Source organism: Simochromis diagramma, unplaced genomic scaffold (assembly GCF_900408965.1).
Source record: "Simochromis diagramma unplaced genomic scaffold, fSimDia1.1 OVJJ01000631.1, whole genome shotgun sequence".
NCBI lineage: Eukaryota > Metazoa > Chordata > Actinopteri > Cichliformes > Cichlidae > Simochromis > Simochromis diagramma.
In genome coordinates this window covers 271,879-289,202 of record NW_024387500.1, presented here as the reverse complement: position 1 = coordinate 289,202, position 17,324 = coordinate 271,879, and the positions used below count along the sequence as shown (strand labels likewise).

Below are 17,324 nucleotides of genomic sequence, written 5' to 3'. Positions count from 1 at the left end.
TTAATTAACACAGGCATGCTGGACTGAAGGGGGGGGAAACAGGAGGACCAGACCCTACAACAGAAGGTGTGAATAATGCAAACATACACTCCCACAGACAGAGGAGAGGAGCGACAGATAGAAAGAGTGAGCCAGCACAGGAGGACTGAAGGACCACGACACCAATCCACAACTGCTCTTCTGGGCCATATCACTCCTGGTCCACCAAATATCGTAGATCACTCCTGCGATGTCGAACATTCATAATCTGCTGGCCAGTAAAGGCTGGCTCACTGAGGCTGGACCAACCAAGAGTGGGTTTGATCTGAGAAACATGTTATTGATTCTCATATTTTGAGCTGACAGACACAGGATTAAACAGAGCCTCAATTTCAAACGGTCTGATGAAGTTTGGAGACGTTTTATCAGATTCCGTTCTTAGAGGAATTTTCTTTGTTGATAACCAAACCTTTTGTCTCGGCATGTAACTTGGAGTTTGGTCTGGACGACTTTTATTTCGATCCTTGGTCCACAATAGTGCTGCCTGAGCTGCCTTCCAGATCCGCTGACAGCAGCGGAGAGGATTTGGCATTGCTGGAAACAGTGGAGGTTGATACCCGAGGAGTGCTTCAAACTGAAAGAGACCAGGGGCTGATGGTGTCATGGTGTTTTGTGCATACTTAATCCAGGTGGGTTGCGTGCTCCGGGTCGACTGATTAAGGGAAGTGATGCAATTCTGTGAATGGAAACCAGAAGAAGAAAGGTTCACCTGGACACCGAGGATGGAGCAGAATTCTTTCATACAAGTGCTGTAAATTAAGGACCCTGGATTGAAACTATGTCCAGTCGAATTCAATGAACACATCGTCTACCAGGAGCTGAAGCAAGTGTGCAGCTTTTGAAAAATGATCAACAATAGTGAGGATTATTGTGTTACCAGAGCAAGGGGACAAGCCGGTGAGAAAATACACTTCAATGTGGGACCAAGGACTTCCTGGAGTTGGAAGTTGGTGGAGCAGACCGACTGAAAGAGACCTGGAAGATTTGTTCTGAGCACACACTGTACAGGCAGCAACGCATTCTTTTTTCATCTTTTATCAAGATATCAATGAGTATTTACGGGTCGATCTACGTCTGTCCCGTCCCATATGGTCGCGAGCAGTGGGTAGTGACTGAAAGAATGAGATCTCGGATACAAGCGGTGGAACTGGTCTTCCTCTGAAGGGTGGCTGGCCTCTCCCTTAGAGATTTGGTGAGAAGTTCGGCCATCCAGGAGGGGCTCAGAGTAGAGCTGCTGCTCCTTCGCATCAAAAGGAGCCAGTTGAGGTGGTTCAGGCATCTCATAAGGATGCCTTCTGGGCGCCTTCTGGGCGCCTCCTGGGTGAGGAGTTCAGGACATGTGCCAACTGGAGGAGGCCCTGGGGCAGACCGAGGACACACTGGAGAGATTATATTTGTCGGCTTGCCTTGGTCTTTCCCCGGATAAGCTGGAGGAGGTGGCGGGGGAGAGGAAAGTCTGGGCTTCTCTGCTTAGGCTGCTGCCCCTGCAACCCGGCCCCAGAAAAGCAGAAGAAGATGGATCGATGGATCTTTTATCAATGTTTGCAACCAAAACAGAAGCTTGAAGAATTACATTATTACTGGGATGATATGCAAACTCGGAGGTATGAGCTCAGTGGATGACCTGGGAGTGGACACAAGAGGGGACAAAAAGAGGTGGCCCATTACCTGGGCCTATATGTCTCCTTCTCTGATTCACACCAAGTCATTTGCATCATATAAATCAAGTTTTGAAAAGATTGTGGGTCGCTACAACAGTTCAAATGCTGATGATAACAGAGGCGATGGATATTTGTTTTTAACTGTGAGGGATGTGTTTGCTCAGCCAAGGGTATCCTAACACTAGCACTGCAAAAGTATACTTGGATATGTTCTGAGTGGGCACTGGATTTATAGAGAGAGATAGATGATTTCCAGGAGACATGTCCAGTCCAACTGTGAAACTTGAAGGAGTTTGGATAATTCTTCCAGGGGAATGTTGAGTGTGGCAGTCAGGTTCTACTCAGGAAAATTCTGCTCTGCTCCAGAATCAATTAAGGCTTGGACAGAATATGAAATAGACCGGGAAACAAGTTTATCTGGCAACAACAATCTTGGCAGGGAATGTTTCTTTAACTTCCATCCATCCATTTGCTTCTGCTTATCCTTTTCAGAGTTTGCTGGAGCTTATCCCAGTGAGAGGTGGGGTACACCCTGGACAGGTCACCAGTCTGTTGCAGGGCTAACACACAGACAACCATTCACACCTATTCACATTAACCTATCCCCACTAGATGCATGTCTTTGGACTGTGGGAGCAAGCCGGAGTAACCGGGGAGAACATGCTAAACTCCACACAGAAAGACCCCAGCCTGATGGTGGAATTGAACTCAGGACCATCTTGCTTTTCAACAACAGTGCTAACCACCGTGCCACCCCCTTTACCTTTATATAACATGCCCACCAGTATCCCCACCTTTCCTGAGGGGTGTTGTCTTTTATATGCCGCAGATATGTTTAAAAAAAACTCACCTTCTGTCATGGTCCCTGTGCCCCCCCGGCCAGCCCAGTGTGGCCACAAGTGTTTGTTGTTTTTCTCTCGCTCTCTCTCTCCTACCTGTCTGCCTGGGCGGAGCTCTGATTGGGCTCCCGCCCTTGGCCCACGCACCTGCAGCTGATCTCGGGTGAATTGCAGTTCTCTGGCTCTTAAGGCTGGGGCTCTGAGCTATTCGTCGCTGGAATATTGAGTGACCCTCGTCAGTATTGCCTGGCTTCATTGTGAATTAGTTGTTCCCATGCTTGCCGCCGACTTACCCTCGTCTATCTTTATAGGTTTATCTGGACCTGCCCGTTTTGATTCCTGGACCCTGTGAGTGTGAGTGGGTTGCCTGTGTGAGGAGTGTTTGGACGAGGAGCGGAGCGAGTGTGAAGACGTGTGTTTCCCCCCTGTTGACCCCCGGGACCCTGGTGTTTCCCCCCCCCTTCACGTGTACATAGCGCACCAGAGTGTTTAATAAAGTGTTGTTAAACTGTTGAGTCCGTTCCACCCCCGTTCTGTCAGAACGGGGGTGGAACGGACTCAGGCGCAGACTGAAGTAGCACGGTTCAACAACACTTTATTAAACACTCCGAGCGAGAGAAAAACAACAAACACTTGTGGCCACACTGGGCTGGCCGGGGGGGCACAGGGACCATGACACCTTCTCTGATTATTCTGTGTCTCTCAAATGGAGAAAGCCACGCCTGGCCAACTTCTGTCACACCTTTCAGGAAGTCCTCCGGGAAAACTCCACCAGAACTTGGGGTTATTCTAACCAGGGCAGCAGATCGTGCTGGTGATAGGGCAGTGGAAACAGACATACCTCAACTCTGAAGACTGGCATCTTGTTGGCCAGAGACATGGTGGAGTAGTCCCTGTGTATATCCAGCTGGGCTTTTTGGAGGACAGGGGAGCAGCAAATTCAGGTCTGGGTCGAGATGTGGCTAAATCATTCTGTCATAACCAGAGATGGGTTATGACAGACTGTAATCTGATTACTTTTTTCAGGTAACGAGTAAAGTAAGGGATTACTAATTCAAAAACGGTAATTAGATTACCGTTACTTTCCCGTAGGAACGCTGCGTTACTGCGTTACTAAAACCGTGATTTTTTTGCGAGAATGTCTCATGACAGTGACGTGAGCGAGTGCGACGTTTGTGACAACAGCTGTGTGCAGATCAACAATGGACAGTGTTGGGGAGTAACGGAATACATGTACCGCCGTTACGTATTTAAAATACAAAATATGAGTAACTGTATTCCGTTATAGTTACCGTTTAAAAAGGTGGTATTCAGAATACAGTTACTTTGTTGAAATAAATGGATTACTCTGCGGTACTTTCCTGTTTCATATTGTCGCGGGTCAGGACTGTTTGGGTTTTGTTTGACAGCTACGTTCTGTTGTTCCAGGCGGCAGCGTTATGGTTGCCATGGTTACAGGGCGACGCTCTCTCTCTCTCTGCGACTGTGTGTTTCCTGGGTGAGAGAGCGCCTTTTTGTTGTTGTTGTTGTTGTGCTAAGCTAACAGGCAGAATGCTACAAGCATAGCTCTAAAGAATGTAGCATCATGGGCAGTGTAGTCCATGTTGCAGGGAGAATGGACTGCCATACACGTTATGTGTCTGTGAGCGCGAGGAGGGAGAAAAAGGGGAGTGGAAAGGTACGAGTTGTCATCAAGCAAAAACGGGAGCTGGAAGCATGTAAATATAATAATAACCACTTCAGCCAAGAAGAGTGCCTGACGAGCCCAGTTGTAAGTAAGCTATTAAGACTCGACTGTACACCGTGTTCGTGTTTTCCTCCGAAAACAATAAGTTCCGTTGGAGCAGCCTTTCAACGCCTCTCTCTGTCTCTCGCAAGAAAAGTTGACCCACACAACAAAGTAAAGCTATTTTTCGGCTACGAGCCTACAGGGACCCCGCCATATTAGCCAGAGGTCCCTTTACTACAGTTCAGAGTCGCGGACCTTCAGTAACAGTAATAAATCACACAGCAATAGTACATTCACGTTGTTGTAAAAAGCATGATAATATATTAAGTAATCCAAAGTATTCAGAATACGTTACTGTCATTGAGTAACGTAACGGAATACGTTACAGAATACATTTTGGGGCATGTAATTCTGTAATGGAATACATTTTAAAAGTAACCTTCCCAACACTGACAGTGGATCATATATCGAGTGCGGGAGAGAGTATGAGCTTGCAGCGTTTAAAGCATGGAAGTACTGACCTTACTTTGAGTTTGATTCCATAAAAAGTGACAAAAACATTAGCGTCCGTTGTGCGTGGGAAGAAAACTTCTTTTTACAGTGAAAAAAACCCCTAAACCTCCAAGCAAGCACCGAGTAGCTACGACGTAATGGGAAACTCACAGAGAAACTCGCGGATTCTTCCACTGACCGCTGCAGCACACCTGCACCAGGGTAAACCTCCGCCTACCCCACTCCTGCTTTACAGGTGAAAATAGAGCAACAGGACCGCTGAGTCTTTGACTTTATTTATTTTCTGCTGTTTTTTACTTGCATCTATTTGAAAGAGTGAGTGTAAACACACAAAAAATATTTTACTTTATGTGCTGGAATGTGCAGAAAATAGGTTTAAATGTTAAACTAATTTATTCAAGTCAGAGAATGTTGCATATAATTAAATTTTTGTTTGATGCATAAAGTTAAAAGATTAAAACTAATAAAACAAGTTTTAAAAAGAGACTTTTCCATCTGATTACATTTTGTATGATGGATTATGCAGAAAAAGTAGAATTGGGCTGAAAGATCTATCGCTTTATCACCTCTTCAGGTTGCAAATCGTGTTTTTAAAAAGTAACTAAGTAATTAATTACTTTTGAAAATAAGTAATCAGTAAAGTAACGGGATTACTTTTTTTGGGAAGTAATCGGTAATTAGTTACTGATTACTTTTTTCAAGTAACTTGACCAACACTGGTCATAACTAAGGAGATCTGAGGACTCAAGATGTGGGAGGTTAAGCTCAGCACGTTTATTTACAGTGATTGTTCGATAATAAAGCAAAGTTAAGGTACTCAGATGATTCTTTGTCTCCAGCTCAGGCAAACCCACAGAGTCTCTCTCTCTGGTCTCTTAGGCCAGGGGTAGGCACCTCCAGGCCTCAGGCTGGTGTCCTGCAGGTTTTAGACCTGTGCTTGATCCAACACAGCAGATTCAAATTGCTAAATGACCTCCTCAATATGTCTTGAAGTTGTCCAGAGGCGTACAAATGAATGTGAACTAATGATAATGAACTAATCATTTGATTCAGGTGTGTTGACCCAGGGTGATATCTAAAAGCTGCAGGACACCGGCACTCGAGGCCTGGAGCTGCCCACCCCTGTCTTAGGCTAACAAAGCAGCTTCATTCTCAAATGAAGGATTCAGAAGATGATAACAATGTAAGGCTTTTTTCTTTATTTACCCCATATTTGGGAAATTTTGTTACAGAAATTGAACTGATGATGGTAAATGGTGTCTTGCCCGAGGATATTTGGCAGGCAGACTGGGATCAAACCACTAGTGATGGCCAAATGAAGCTTTCTGAAGCTTGTATTGAAAAACGGTTCATTACTAGAAGCTTTTCAACACAGTCCTCTCTGGTGACATCTGGTGGCCAAATATATGAAGAGCAGCTTGAATCCACAAAATAAAACCAACCGCTTCATTATGACTGCCCACTCGACAGAGTGGAGTTCTGTCTGATATTGGGCCACCGCTGTGTTGCTTTAAACATGTATTTTTGGGGGTGAAAAAAATGTTGTTTATTTCTTTAATACATAATTTTGACCAGTAAACTCTCGTTGTTTAAACATGCACCATGGTTTGGTCTTTCTTTGCTTGTGACTTCTTGATGTTGGTTACAATAATTGAAAAATACCACATTACATATAATATACATATAATAATGTACAACACATTATGGAGTATGCTTCTGCTCTGAGGTCCCGCATCCTTGTACTTGTGCAATTAATCGCCGGACGGGTATATTTATAAATAATATTATGTTAGGGACATTTTCCTATACATATTTGTGACCTGGGGGTAGAATTGATTGTGAAATGGAAAAGGAAAATGCTTATGAACTTGCAAATTAAAAACATGATGCATTTAAGGTAACCCTTTTTCATTTTTATTTAAGAAGTGAATTTGTTCTAGTGTGCGATGGCCGAACCTGTTCCTTTTCGTGGAGATAATTTCTCTTCACATGGCACAGAGGAGGCTGGAAAGATAAGAGGTGTACGTATGTACATTTGTGTATGTGAGACATGCTTTAGTGTTAGTGCCTTAGACTAAACTCACTAAAGTGTCTTTATTTTAGGCACCATACATGCTGTAAAATCTAATCGAATACACAACACCCACAAATAACTTCATATGGCGTAGTTGATATATAATAGGACGCTTGAAGATATGCTTATTTGAGAGTTTAGAAATGTGTTAGGTAGGATGTAGAATTATTGTAGAGACACTGACACTGCCCTGGATGCAATAAAGGCCTGAGTGTGTCATGAATTTAGGAGTAGATTTCTAGGAGGCCCTCCCCCACTTTGAACTGTGACAGTAAGACAAAGAGAAGTTAATGTTGAGTGGAAATTCCCCAGGGGAGACCTGGGTGGGGTCTCAGTGTTTGTAATATGTTAACTCTGTTTTCTCTGTTGTGTAGAGGAATTTGGTGTAGCTTGGGTGAGGAGATTACTTTTATGACCGGCAGGAAGTCACGTACACAGAGACACACACGCAGTGCTTTGACTGTTATGACGCACCCACACCTACATGCACACTCACTCACGTGCACTCACATAGACACACGGGTACACGCACACACAGGCACTCACGTGCTCGTGCGTACACACACAGACACAGAGTTTGCAGCACACCGTGGGGGTTTTATGACGGGGTCGCTGGCACCTCTCCCCTTCTAGAAGATGCTTAAATGAAGATGAATGAAGGTGAATAAAGGTTTTGTGAAAATGACTACTGAGTCCGGTGCCGTCTCTGGATGCCTCGAGGAATAAAAAGAACCGGGGTGAAACTGATTTTGCAACACATTGTAGACAGAGAGAATGTTGTAGTTATGGTGTAGCCAGCCTATTTTATCCACCTGTTGTGTGTTATTGTGACATTGTTCAGCAGTGGTGATTAAGGCCTGTGTACATTGTTGTACATGTGTGTGCAGTGTCTTGCTTGATTGCAATGCTGCTCTGATTTGTTGTAGAATTATATGAATAAATAAAGGTCCCTGAAAATGTTATATCAAACAGTTGCGTTTCCATTGAAGCTCCTAACATTCGAGATGACTGGGAAACAGCTCTGAACCCGCCCAACCATCATTCATTTTCTTGACTACTTATACAAATTAGGGTTTCTAGACCATATCCCAGCTGATACTGGGCTGAGGTGTGTTGCACCCTGGGCACAATACCAGAGCTGTAGAGTGTTTAAAGTCGAGTCCTTGAGGCAGCTCTTGTTGTGATTTGGTGCTCTATAAATGAAAATAAACTGAACTAACACAGAGACATGTTTATGGACTGTGTGGGAAGGCCAGAGTACCCAGAGGAGGCACAGAAAACTACAACAAAAAATGAATCTGAGTATGTTACACCCAACACTGATACCAACTGTCAGCTGTTTTCTTGAGAACGCTCTTTATTGTTTTGAAGGAAGAAAAACAAAACCACCGTCAGTTAGAATAACTCTCTTTGTTCACATTTATGTTTTTGGTTTGTAAGTATCCCTGCTTTGCATCCTGGCTTATTAGAACAGTGTGATGCTCTTAGCAGTGGTCTGATGTTCATACCTTGGTCAATGTAGAAAGAAGTGGTGCTAAAAAAAAAGTACACATAAACAACAGCACATGATGTGCTACACTGAGTCATTATTTCATTAATAAAACCACAGAGGCATTGTGTGTTACATTTAAATTTCACTGGAATAAGGAAAGGTGTAGTCAATAATCCTGTTAAATAACTGAGACTACAATATTCACCAGTACTGATTGTGAATTTTGTTATGACTGATTGGTCTACATGACGTGATAAGTAGTGAAAAAATGTAACCTATTCTTTACTAATCAGGTTTTTAGACTGAAGTGCACATAATGACCCCCACCCCCTCTGAGAAGTGGGTCATCACAAAATCCATTGGTTTTTGTTTTCAATTCTATGATTGCCCCTTCACCAACTGTCCAGTCTTTCAAGAAGCGCACACACACACACACACACCGTGCCATAATACAGCCGCATCTATGTTTTTCCTGTGGCAGGGTTTTAGATTTAATATTAGCGATTTTGTGTCTGTGGCTGCTGATGGGGGACTTGTTTGTGCGCTTATCACAGCGCCTGCTGTCCATTTAATCTCTCCTTTGTGTTGTTGGTGTATGCGTGTGCGTGTGTTGGTCCTATAACGAGAATAAGGGTGCACATACACATATAACAAACATACGTTACTGTGTCAGTGTGTCACATGAAAGGATTAAACCCTCAGCTTATGTAGCATCCAGCCTCAGTGACAATAACGTTCAGCTGCAAGTATTTTAACACGTGTGGGTGCTGCTCTATCAATTTTATCACGATAAAGAGCAATCATGACGCTCGGCGTTCAGGGGGCGGGGACTGGGGAGGGCTTGCAGGTGCAGAAGGAATACAATACGCTTGTAGGGTGATTGACAGCCCTGTTGTCCAATCACTGTTATTTTTATTGCGATAAGTCTGCTGTTGGACGCTGGCATCAGAGTTTAATAGTACTGACAAATATGTCGCTCTTTGAGAGTCTGTTACTCAGTAATACTATGGATTTGTGAGAAGAACACATAATTATTGTGGGATTACGTTTATTTGGCGGCCTCTCGGCGTTGCACAGGCCTGGATAAGTTACAAACCGAGCAGCCTCTTCTACGAACAGTTGGTCAAGCTAGCCGCCTGTAGTAAAATGACGGAAGACGCATCGGTGGGCTGCTAGCTGATTATTTATCTTTGAATTAGCCAGGAACTGGTACAGCTAGCTACCAAGACAAGACCCCATCACCGCTGAAAGGCTGGAGTATGGATTTCTGACGGATACAACGACTTTTCTGTTATTTTAACCGCAGGAAGAAAAAACATGACCAACAGTGAAACATCGGATTTACTGTGTTTGGAACTGAACCTCGCAGGTGAGATGAATTGTTAGCTAGCTGCTAGCCAGGGTTAAGCAGTACAGACCTAGGTAGCTCACGGTTAGCTAATGTTAATGCTTACTCGGGCAGCAGCGTTATGCTGAGCTTTAGCAGTCGGTGGAGTGCCTGTATGAATGGTATTTTTGGATGTCCACATAGCTCATAGTAGCAAGGCAGAGCCTGTGGCTGTGGCCGTACTCTCGCGTCCTGTGGCTCGGCTTCGTTTTCTCCATCCCACTCATTTCATGAAGATAGGCGTGTAAGCTAGCTATCACCGGAATTGAAATCTTAGCGAAATTTTCTCCAATCCCTTTGACGTTAGCACCATTCTTGGTGGCTAATGCTCTGCGTCCCCACCCCGGCTTCAGTGTGGGCTGTGTCGCTCACTCGGGGGCTCAGAACATTCCGTCAGCTTCTGCTTCCTGAGTATTGGCAGTGAAGCCCTGACACCACTGCACGGTGTCTCTGAAAGGATGGTAATGATAACGACCACCATGTTAACACTGGCAGCTTCACAGAGCCGTGTAGCGTGACGCCCCGTTCGTCTGTAAAGACCAGCCTGGCAGGGCCGAGTCTGGTCCGCTGCCCGCTTCCTTCATGTAAATCGGGCAGCCGCCTGGCTCTGCGGGATCAGCCGAACATCCCCGCGCTGCACTTGACACGTTATTGGGTTTTTTCCTTTTTCAACGCGATTAAAATGACAATTCACAGCCAGTGTTCGGAGATTATAATCTTTGAGTAAAAGCCATCCTTTTTCCACTTTGCATATATCAAGGCTCTGTCTGCTGCTGGGACTGCAGCAGGATATACACACCCAGTATCTGTGTGTGCATAGGTGCTGACAGCGCTGTAGGCTGCTTCAGATGTAAGGTGGTGCCATTGTGCTTGTAGGTTTTCTTGAAGGGTGGAGATTCTGCCTGATGGGAGCATGAATCCACTGTGAAGTACTGACCAGCTTACATAAGACCCATTGCTGAAAAGAGGAGAAACTTGTTAGAATTGTACAGGGTCTGTCTGTGGGTTATATGAAGCATTTCCATCTGTGTTTGCACCACTTTGCTCACAAAAATGTAAAGAAATGAGTGGTGGCTCAAGAATTTAGCGAAATACTCCTGGTGCTTTTGGATCCAACAGTTTTGAATGCTCCCTCAGGGTGACCACATACTGCAGTCCTGACATGTGCACTTTCATTTTATTTTATTTTATTTTTTTTATAACTTTGTTAGATCAAAATGATGTTGTTTTTTTCCCCTGCCAATTAATCTCTAATAGAAACGGACTGATCCAGGCTTTAAGTGATCTGTTAAGTTTTCATAGCTAACGTTTGTTCACAGCAGAGTTACTGTAGTTTTATCATTCCTAGTTAGTTTTCAGACTTTTTGTTTTGAATTCAGTTTGGTTTTAGTTTCCAGAGTGGATTGTCTTATTTCCTCTTAGTTTTTATTGTTTCAAGATGTTTAGTTTCAGTTAGTTTTAGTCTTTTTAATCATTACTGTATGGAGGCCATGTGTCAGAGGAAAGTTTTTAAGAAAATTAGTATAGATGGTTCAGTAAAAACCTGATTTTTGAAAGCAGATGACTCACGGTGTAATTGTAGACATCGAGAGTCTCAAACATGTCTGTCAACTCGTTGGGTAAGTTTATTTGTTTTATTAACAAACTAACAGATACAAATACTAAGGATATTTCCTCTAGACATTTATTCTTTTTTTTTTTTTTTTTTTTTTTTTTTGTAAGTTCAGAAAACCATTTCAGTTTCTTTTTTAAATCAAAAGTCTGGTTTTTATATAACTAAAATGTTTTTCACCTCCAGTAACTGGTTCCTCATACCTTGATGTGAGAATTATAAAACATTGTCAGTCTGACGGACATTGAAATATAACTCATTCAGGCCTAGGTGGACCCTGGCAGACTGGCCGGCTTTACTGAGTTTCCAGAAATCCGGATTTACTCTGGTAACCACTGGGCATCTCGTATGGGAGCTGTAGTCTGCTACAAAGCCTACAACTCATCAACCCACATGCTTCAACCTGACGTCCACCCTAAAGGTCAGCTTAAAGCCAAGAGCCCACACAAAAGACTGAGTGTGGCAGTAAGCTAACAACTGTATGTGGAGATGCCCAACGAGCTGCTGCACTGATGTCCTCCACAGAAACACTCAAGAAGGGTCCGTGAGATCGACATTCCTCCGGTGTGACGTGCACGCAGGAAGTTGTAGTCCTGGCACTCGTATGCCATCACAGTGGCCTCCACCAGCACCTAATGTGCCAGTCAGTGATGTGGCATAAGCTTCCTTCATGAGATGAGTCCAGGATACAGAGCTGGTTCCCTTTTCCTAAACCTCTTAGTCCTACTCCCCGTTGAGGGGATTCCCACTTTCCCGGTCTTTGCACCAGGAAGTGTGTTGTGCCCAATGAGGGGAGGTCCTTGCTGCTCCACATGATCAGACTGTAAGCTAACCTGTGCAGTGTCACAGAGCGAGCGCGTCCCACTGTTGAGTCTGTCCTAACCAAGGCATTGACTATATTTCAGGAATGGCAGGAAATGCCTGTAAACCAAAAAAAAACTGCCGTGAGCTCCAAGTGGCAGCAGCTTTTACGAGTGCGATGGAGGAGCTGGTTGAAGAGAGGATCAAATTCAGCCTCAGCATCTTAAACCATGTCCCTATACTAGCTTTCCCAGTTTGTTGCTGGGCTCTGCTGCAGTATCAGAAAGGCAGGGATTGGCCTGTGACGCTGCGGGTCAACGTTCTGCCAGCACACACACGTGCAGGCAGTGCCGAGGGGGCGACGGTCTGTCCCCAAGACCCTTATTTTTAGATTTTGACTGTTCTCATCAAATTACCAGTAACACTTTTTACTTAGTTAACAAAAGTCACATACATAAACTAACCTGTAAAGCTACAGAGGTTTGGCCTGTGAGGTAGAATTACTCTTTGGTAGCACAGTCTGACAGCTTATCACAAGACGAAGCATCGTCAGGCCCTGTGTGATGGACCGAGCAGTGAAGGAAACTTAGGCACAGGTTAAAGTCCAAAAAAAAGATTTTTTTATTTAACCCAAAAAACAGAATTGGTTAACTCATGCAAAAAGAATCAAAATCTTGGGCCCATAAAAGAGGTCAAAATGTCAACTTTGAGTAGAGTTTTGTTAACACAACTGATAACTCAAACAAACTGACCTAACTTAACGAGACAAAGGGGAAACTTAAATAGTGGCTGATCAGCCCACAAAAACAGGAGAAGGGGTAAAACACACAAAACCTAACTAAACCAAACATAATGAACTCCAATCCCCCCCCCCATGGTCCTGAGTTATGGCATGAACCAATTTGTAGTCTCCTTTAAAGCTCGCTCCGCCCCTTTTCCACGTCTTGGCTCCTAATCAAGGGACTGGAACAGCTGCAACTAAGGTAACTCAGAAAACAAAAAGATTAATCATACATAACAGTGTGAATTGAAATGTGCGCACTTATTTTAGAATGCAGTGTTATGTGGATATGTGAATTAACTCTAAACCAAAACCAGTTATTTATTGTCCTGTAAATTAATTCCTATATTTAAAGAAAGACATGTGAATGCAATGTTACTTATAAGCCTCTACACTACCATGGTGGGTATTACCACTGTGTGGCTGTAGGTGCAGCCATCACACCCTGGAAGCACCAACTGCAGTCCGTGGGCAAACTTTGAAGTTGACCATAAAATGATTTTCTGTTTTTGCCATTATACTTTCCATTTGAAGTTTCAGTGTACACTTAAACACGGAGATTCACACTCTGTCAGATTAGTTCCCTCATTGTCTTTTTCATAGATTTTTACACTTGCAGCGTAAGATGGACATTCTTGCTGCCTTCTCCCATCCAAATGCAGGATTACTTCCCAACTCCCTGAATTGGTTCTTGGTCCCCTGGGAAAATCCCTGCTGTGAAACCTAAAACATGTCTTCTCATTATTTGATTTGTAAGCAGCACTGCTGATCAGAACAGTCTGAGGAGGTAGTGTTTCCAGCACCACTGACTGCAGCACCTCGAGTTACTGTTTTCTTAATAAAAGTGAATGCAGTCAGTCAGTAATTCCACAGCAGCAGCGTTTGATCCTATTGATCGGTGACATCTGATCAGTGAATGCAGCTCCCAAAGGCTGTGGAAAATAATAGTTTCTCTTCCTGTTCTTACCACTATAGGAGCATCCTGACCAACCGTGGGACTGGATTCAGCTGTTTGTGACTCCGGACAGATTCTACTGTTCCAGTGTTTCATCTGTTTACCCACCAGACGAGGAAACGTGTTTGCATCCTGAGGAATACTCAGTACACAGCTGGCCTTTGGAACCTCTATTTCCTACATATTAAAGGCACTACTTTTCCCTTCTTGTTGAGGTTGTTTTTAGGGCACGGCTCTGGAGAGACTGTAACCTCCACGGGATTGTTGTGGGGAGGGTGTTATCAATGCCTCAGTGCTCTGCTAGGGAAGGAAGTGGAGGGACGTCCCTGGAGGAGAGGGCACAAAAACACAAAACTGCCTGAAGCTGGGATGCCCGACATTTCTGTTGCATAACTGACACCCATGAAACCATCGGAGGAACAGAGTAGGTCCGTGTTGCCATGGCTGGCTGATGTGATACCACTACCTGTTTACACATAGCCCGGGCCTCCCTGTTTGGCTCTTTCTCAACACTTCCAATACTAATGAAAGGGATACTAATGGATGGTCTACTGGATTTTCCCCCAGTTGTTTTGGAAAGTGTTACCCACTCACAAACTGCTTCCTGTCTTTCGATCACATCTACAGTGCAGCTTGCAGGTGTGGTGGTTTGAATCAGCCACCAGCGGGGTCTAGGGATGCCCCGACACAAGAAAACCAGGCTACTCCATTGGCCCGCTTACAGACTGCTGTTTCTAATACAAGTCCTGGACTGAAGGCCAGTCGGGGTTGATGCATTTTTTAAATTTAAAGCCTGTCCTCGGATCGTTCCCCTGACCTGAGAACATTTTGCTAGTGTGGACGAGCTTGTTGCTGATGTGAAGGACTCGGCTTTTAAAAAAACACAAAGCAGTGACATTTTCATCCAGTGCTTTATTTTTCATTCACACTTTTCTTTTTAAGCCTCATCACATTTCTCACTGCTTGCTACCCAAACAGCTCCGCCTCTGCGCTCACCCTTCTCCTATTTGAGGACCAATCAGGCTGCGAGCTTCTGTTACAATTTGAGTTTTTTCACAGCACCAAAGTACTAAATAGTTTTTGTTTTTCACAATTAGCCATTCTCCATTTAAAACTGTACTCTTATCATTTTGCCAATTTTTTTTTGTTTTGTTGACGTTTGCGGACCAGTTGTTCTGGGACCTTTGGGAAAGACCGCCTTCTGTCGTATTCATACTTGACTGACACGTTGGAATAAACAGAATAGAACTTTAGCGTGTTTGCTCGTGGCACACGGTGGATCAGGCACCTTCCTCTTTACGTTCAGTGGCTTATTTGTGCAGCCTGTCTTCCCACCTGTTTTTTTTTTTTTGTTTTTTTGTTTTTTAGGCAGACGGGGAAACGAGGCTTTTACAGCACAGACCTGTAAGCTTATTTTAATCTGTCACAGTTGATCAGGATTGACCTAAGAACCTGAGATAACAAGCATCCAGCCCTCCTCCCATCTGAGCGTGCAGTAAAGCATTTTTCTCTTTTCCATCTCAGAAGTGAAACCTTCCAACTATTATCGACAGTCCCTGCACACCAAACCCACTCTGTACACGTAAGGGAACGTTTAAGGCTGATGATAAATGACTTTGGATAGCAGTTAGTGGACACACACATCACTACTAACAGGAAGTGATGCCAGGCAGTAGTAGTAAGAGCGGAGGGCGGGGTCCATCCTCGTCCCCCCTCCCTCATGCTGTAGTCCCGTCCAGCAGACCCCTGCGACCTTCACGCTACGTTCCTGTGTCAGCAGCAGCGTTCTTCCTCGTCGGCTCCACCACGCTCTTCTTCTGTTTCACGTGAGTGCAAACACTGCACACACACAGTTCATGGGCTGTGATCATTTCCATTGTTTTATTGCTCCGTTTGGTTATTTTACAGTCAGCGTTGTATGTTTGGGTAGCTCAGACCTTCCCAAAGTGTGGGGCCCGCCCCCTAGGGGGGGTGCAGAGCCATTGCACGGGGGGGGGTGCGGCATGAAAAGGGGGGAAAAAAAACAAAAAACAACAACAATGCTTGGACACTGCTAGCACGGGGCTCCCACACAAACACAAAGCAGGAGATGAAGCATCGCTGAATATGTTTCCAAACCAACTTCATTCTAAGCCAAAGACTAGAAAATATGGTGAAGCAAATCTGCCCTTTGGCTTCACCTGCACAGGTGCTGAGGTAGGTCTCCCTGCAGGTTTCCCCTTCGTCGGGAGCAGCGCTGGGCTGTTTAAATCACGGACAAACAGGATCCCACATTCTTGATCTTTAGTTCAAACACTTGTTGTAATGACTAACTGCTCCTGACATGTTGGAGATGTTAGCTCTTTATACAGTAAAGTCACAGCGGGATACAAATAACATCAGGCTGATCCTGCCACAGTTTGTTCCCCCGGTTCAAATCACAGACAAACAGGATCCCACAGCTGTTTATGTTTTTGAACACATTTTGCACAGAGAGAAAAATGTATTGATGCAATGTTGAACATTATTACACAGGAAAAAACAACTACATGTAAAATAATCACACTGTGACGCCTCTGCCTTTGTAAATGGAGGGACAGTAACTGTGTGTAAACCTGCAGATGGAGACAAAATACTGTTGATCTGACTATCTGCCATTCTGCAATTCATCTCATGTAAACAATAACGTGGCCACAGCTACGTTTTCAAAATCACCCGTGTAGGTGCGGACGCAGCGTAAAAGAGTTAGTAGTTTATTTTATTACTTCCTGCAGATTACTTGTATTTGCTTAATTGTTCACTAAATGTTTGAGGTGTGAAATAAACAGCAATGGAGCAAAATATGGGCGTGTGGTTGGAGGACATGTTAGTGTGCGCGTGCGCGGGGGGGCAATATTTTTCTTGTAAAACAAAGGGGGGCCCAGCAAAAAAAGTTTGGGAACCACTGGGGTAGCTAATGTCACTGATGCCTCTCACTTACCTGGATAAGCACAGACATGGATATCTGTCCCTATGAGAACATTCACTGACACTCAGAGTGTAACTGCCACAGCTAACCCTTACCCCAGTGTTTCCCATAGAAATGTATGTTACAGGTCTGTGTATGCATAATCCACTCCCTGCGGACACTCTGTAAAGAATGAGGACTGAACATTGTCTGAAGTTGCCCTTTCACATTAATACATGTTATAATTAGTGCTGTCGATAGATGGGGAAAAAAAAAACTTAACTAATTGATCTCAGTTTTCTGTAATTAATCGCAATTACTTGATCAATAGCCTGGTTGCAATTACATTTTTTCAGCTTTATATTTAAGCTTTTAACAGACATTTATACAATATAATGAAGTAAATGCAGAATGTTAAATGCTTCAATTCAAAGAGAATAGTTTTCTTCAGTCTTTCAACACAGGTTCTCTCCTGTGAGAGTTAAGACGGACTTTTGCGAGATCTCGCCAAAGTC

At 44.0% G+C, this 17,324-nt stretch overlaps 1 protein-coding gene across 2 annotated transcripts in view; it reads left to right on the top strand.

Annotated features, from left to right (window-relative positions):
- Window positions 1–9,244: 9,244 nt before the first annotated feature.
- The window catches only part of LOC120725665 (palmitoyltransferase ZDHHC5-A-like), a 31,464-nt gene continuing 23,384 nt past the window's right edge, over window positions 9,245–17,324 (top strand). Inside the window, exons 1-2 of one of the 2 annotated variants that reach the window (XM_040018642.1) lie at window positions 9,245–9,716; window positions 13,904–15,709. In XM_040018642.1, the coding sequence (XP_039874576.1) occupies window positions 15,546–15,709 (164 nt within the window). In that variant the 5' untranslated portion in view covers window positions 9,245–9,716; window positions 13,904–15,545. Of the gene's footprint in view, window positions 9,717–12,852; window positions 13,131–13,903; window positions 15,710–17,324 lie in introns of those variants that run through there. The other variant, XM_040018644.1, reaches the window with a different exon arrangement.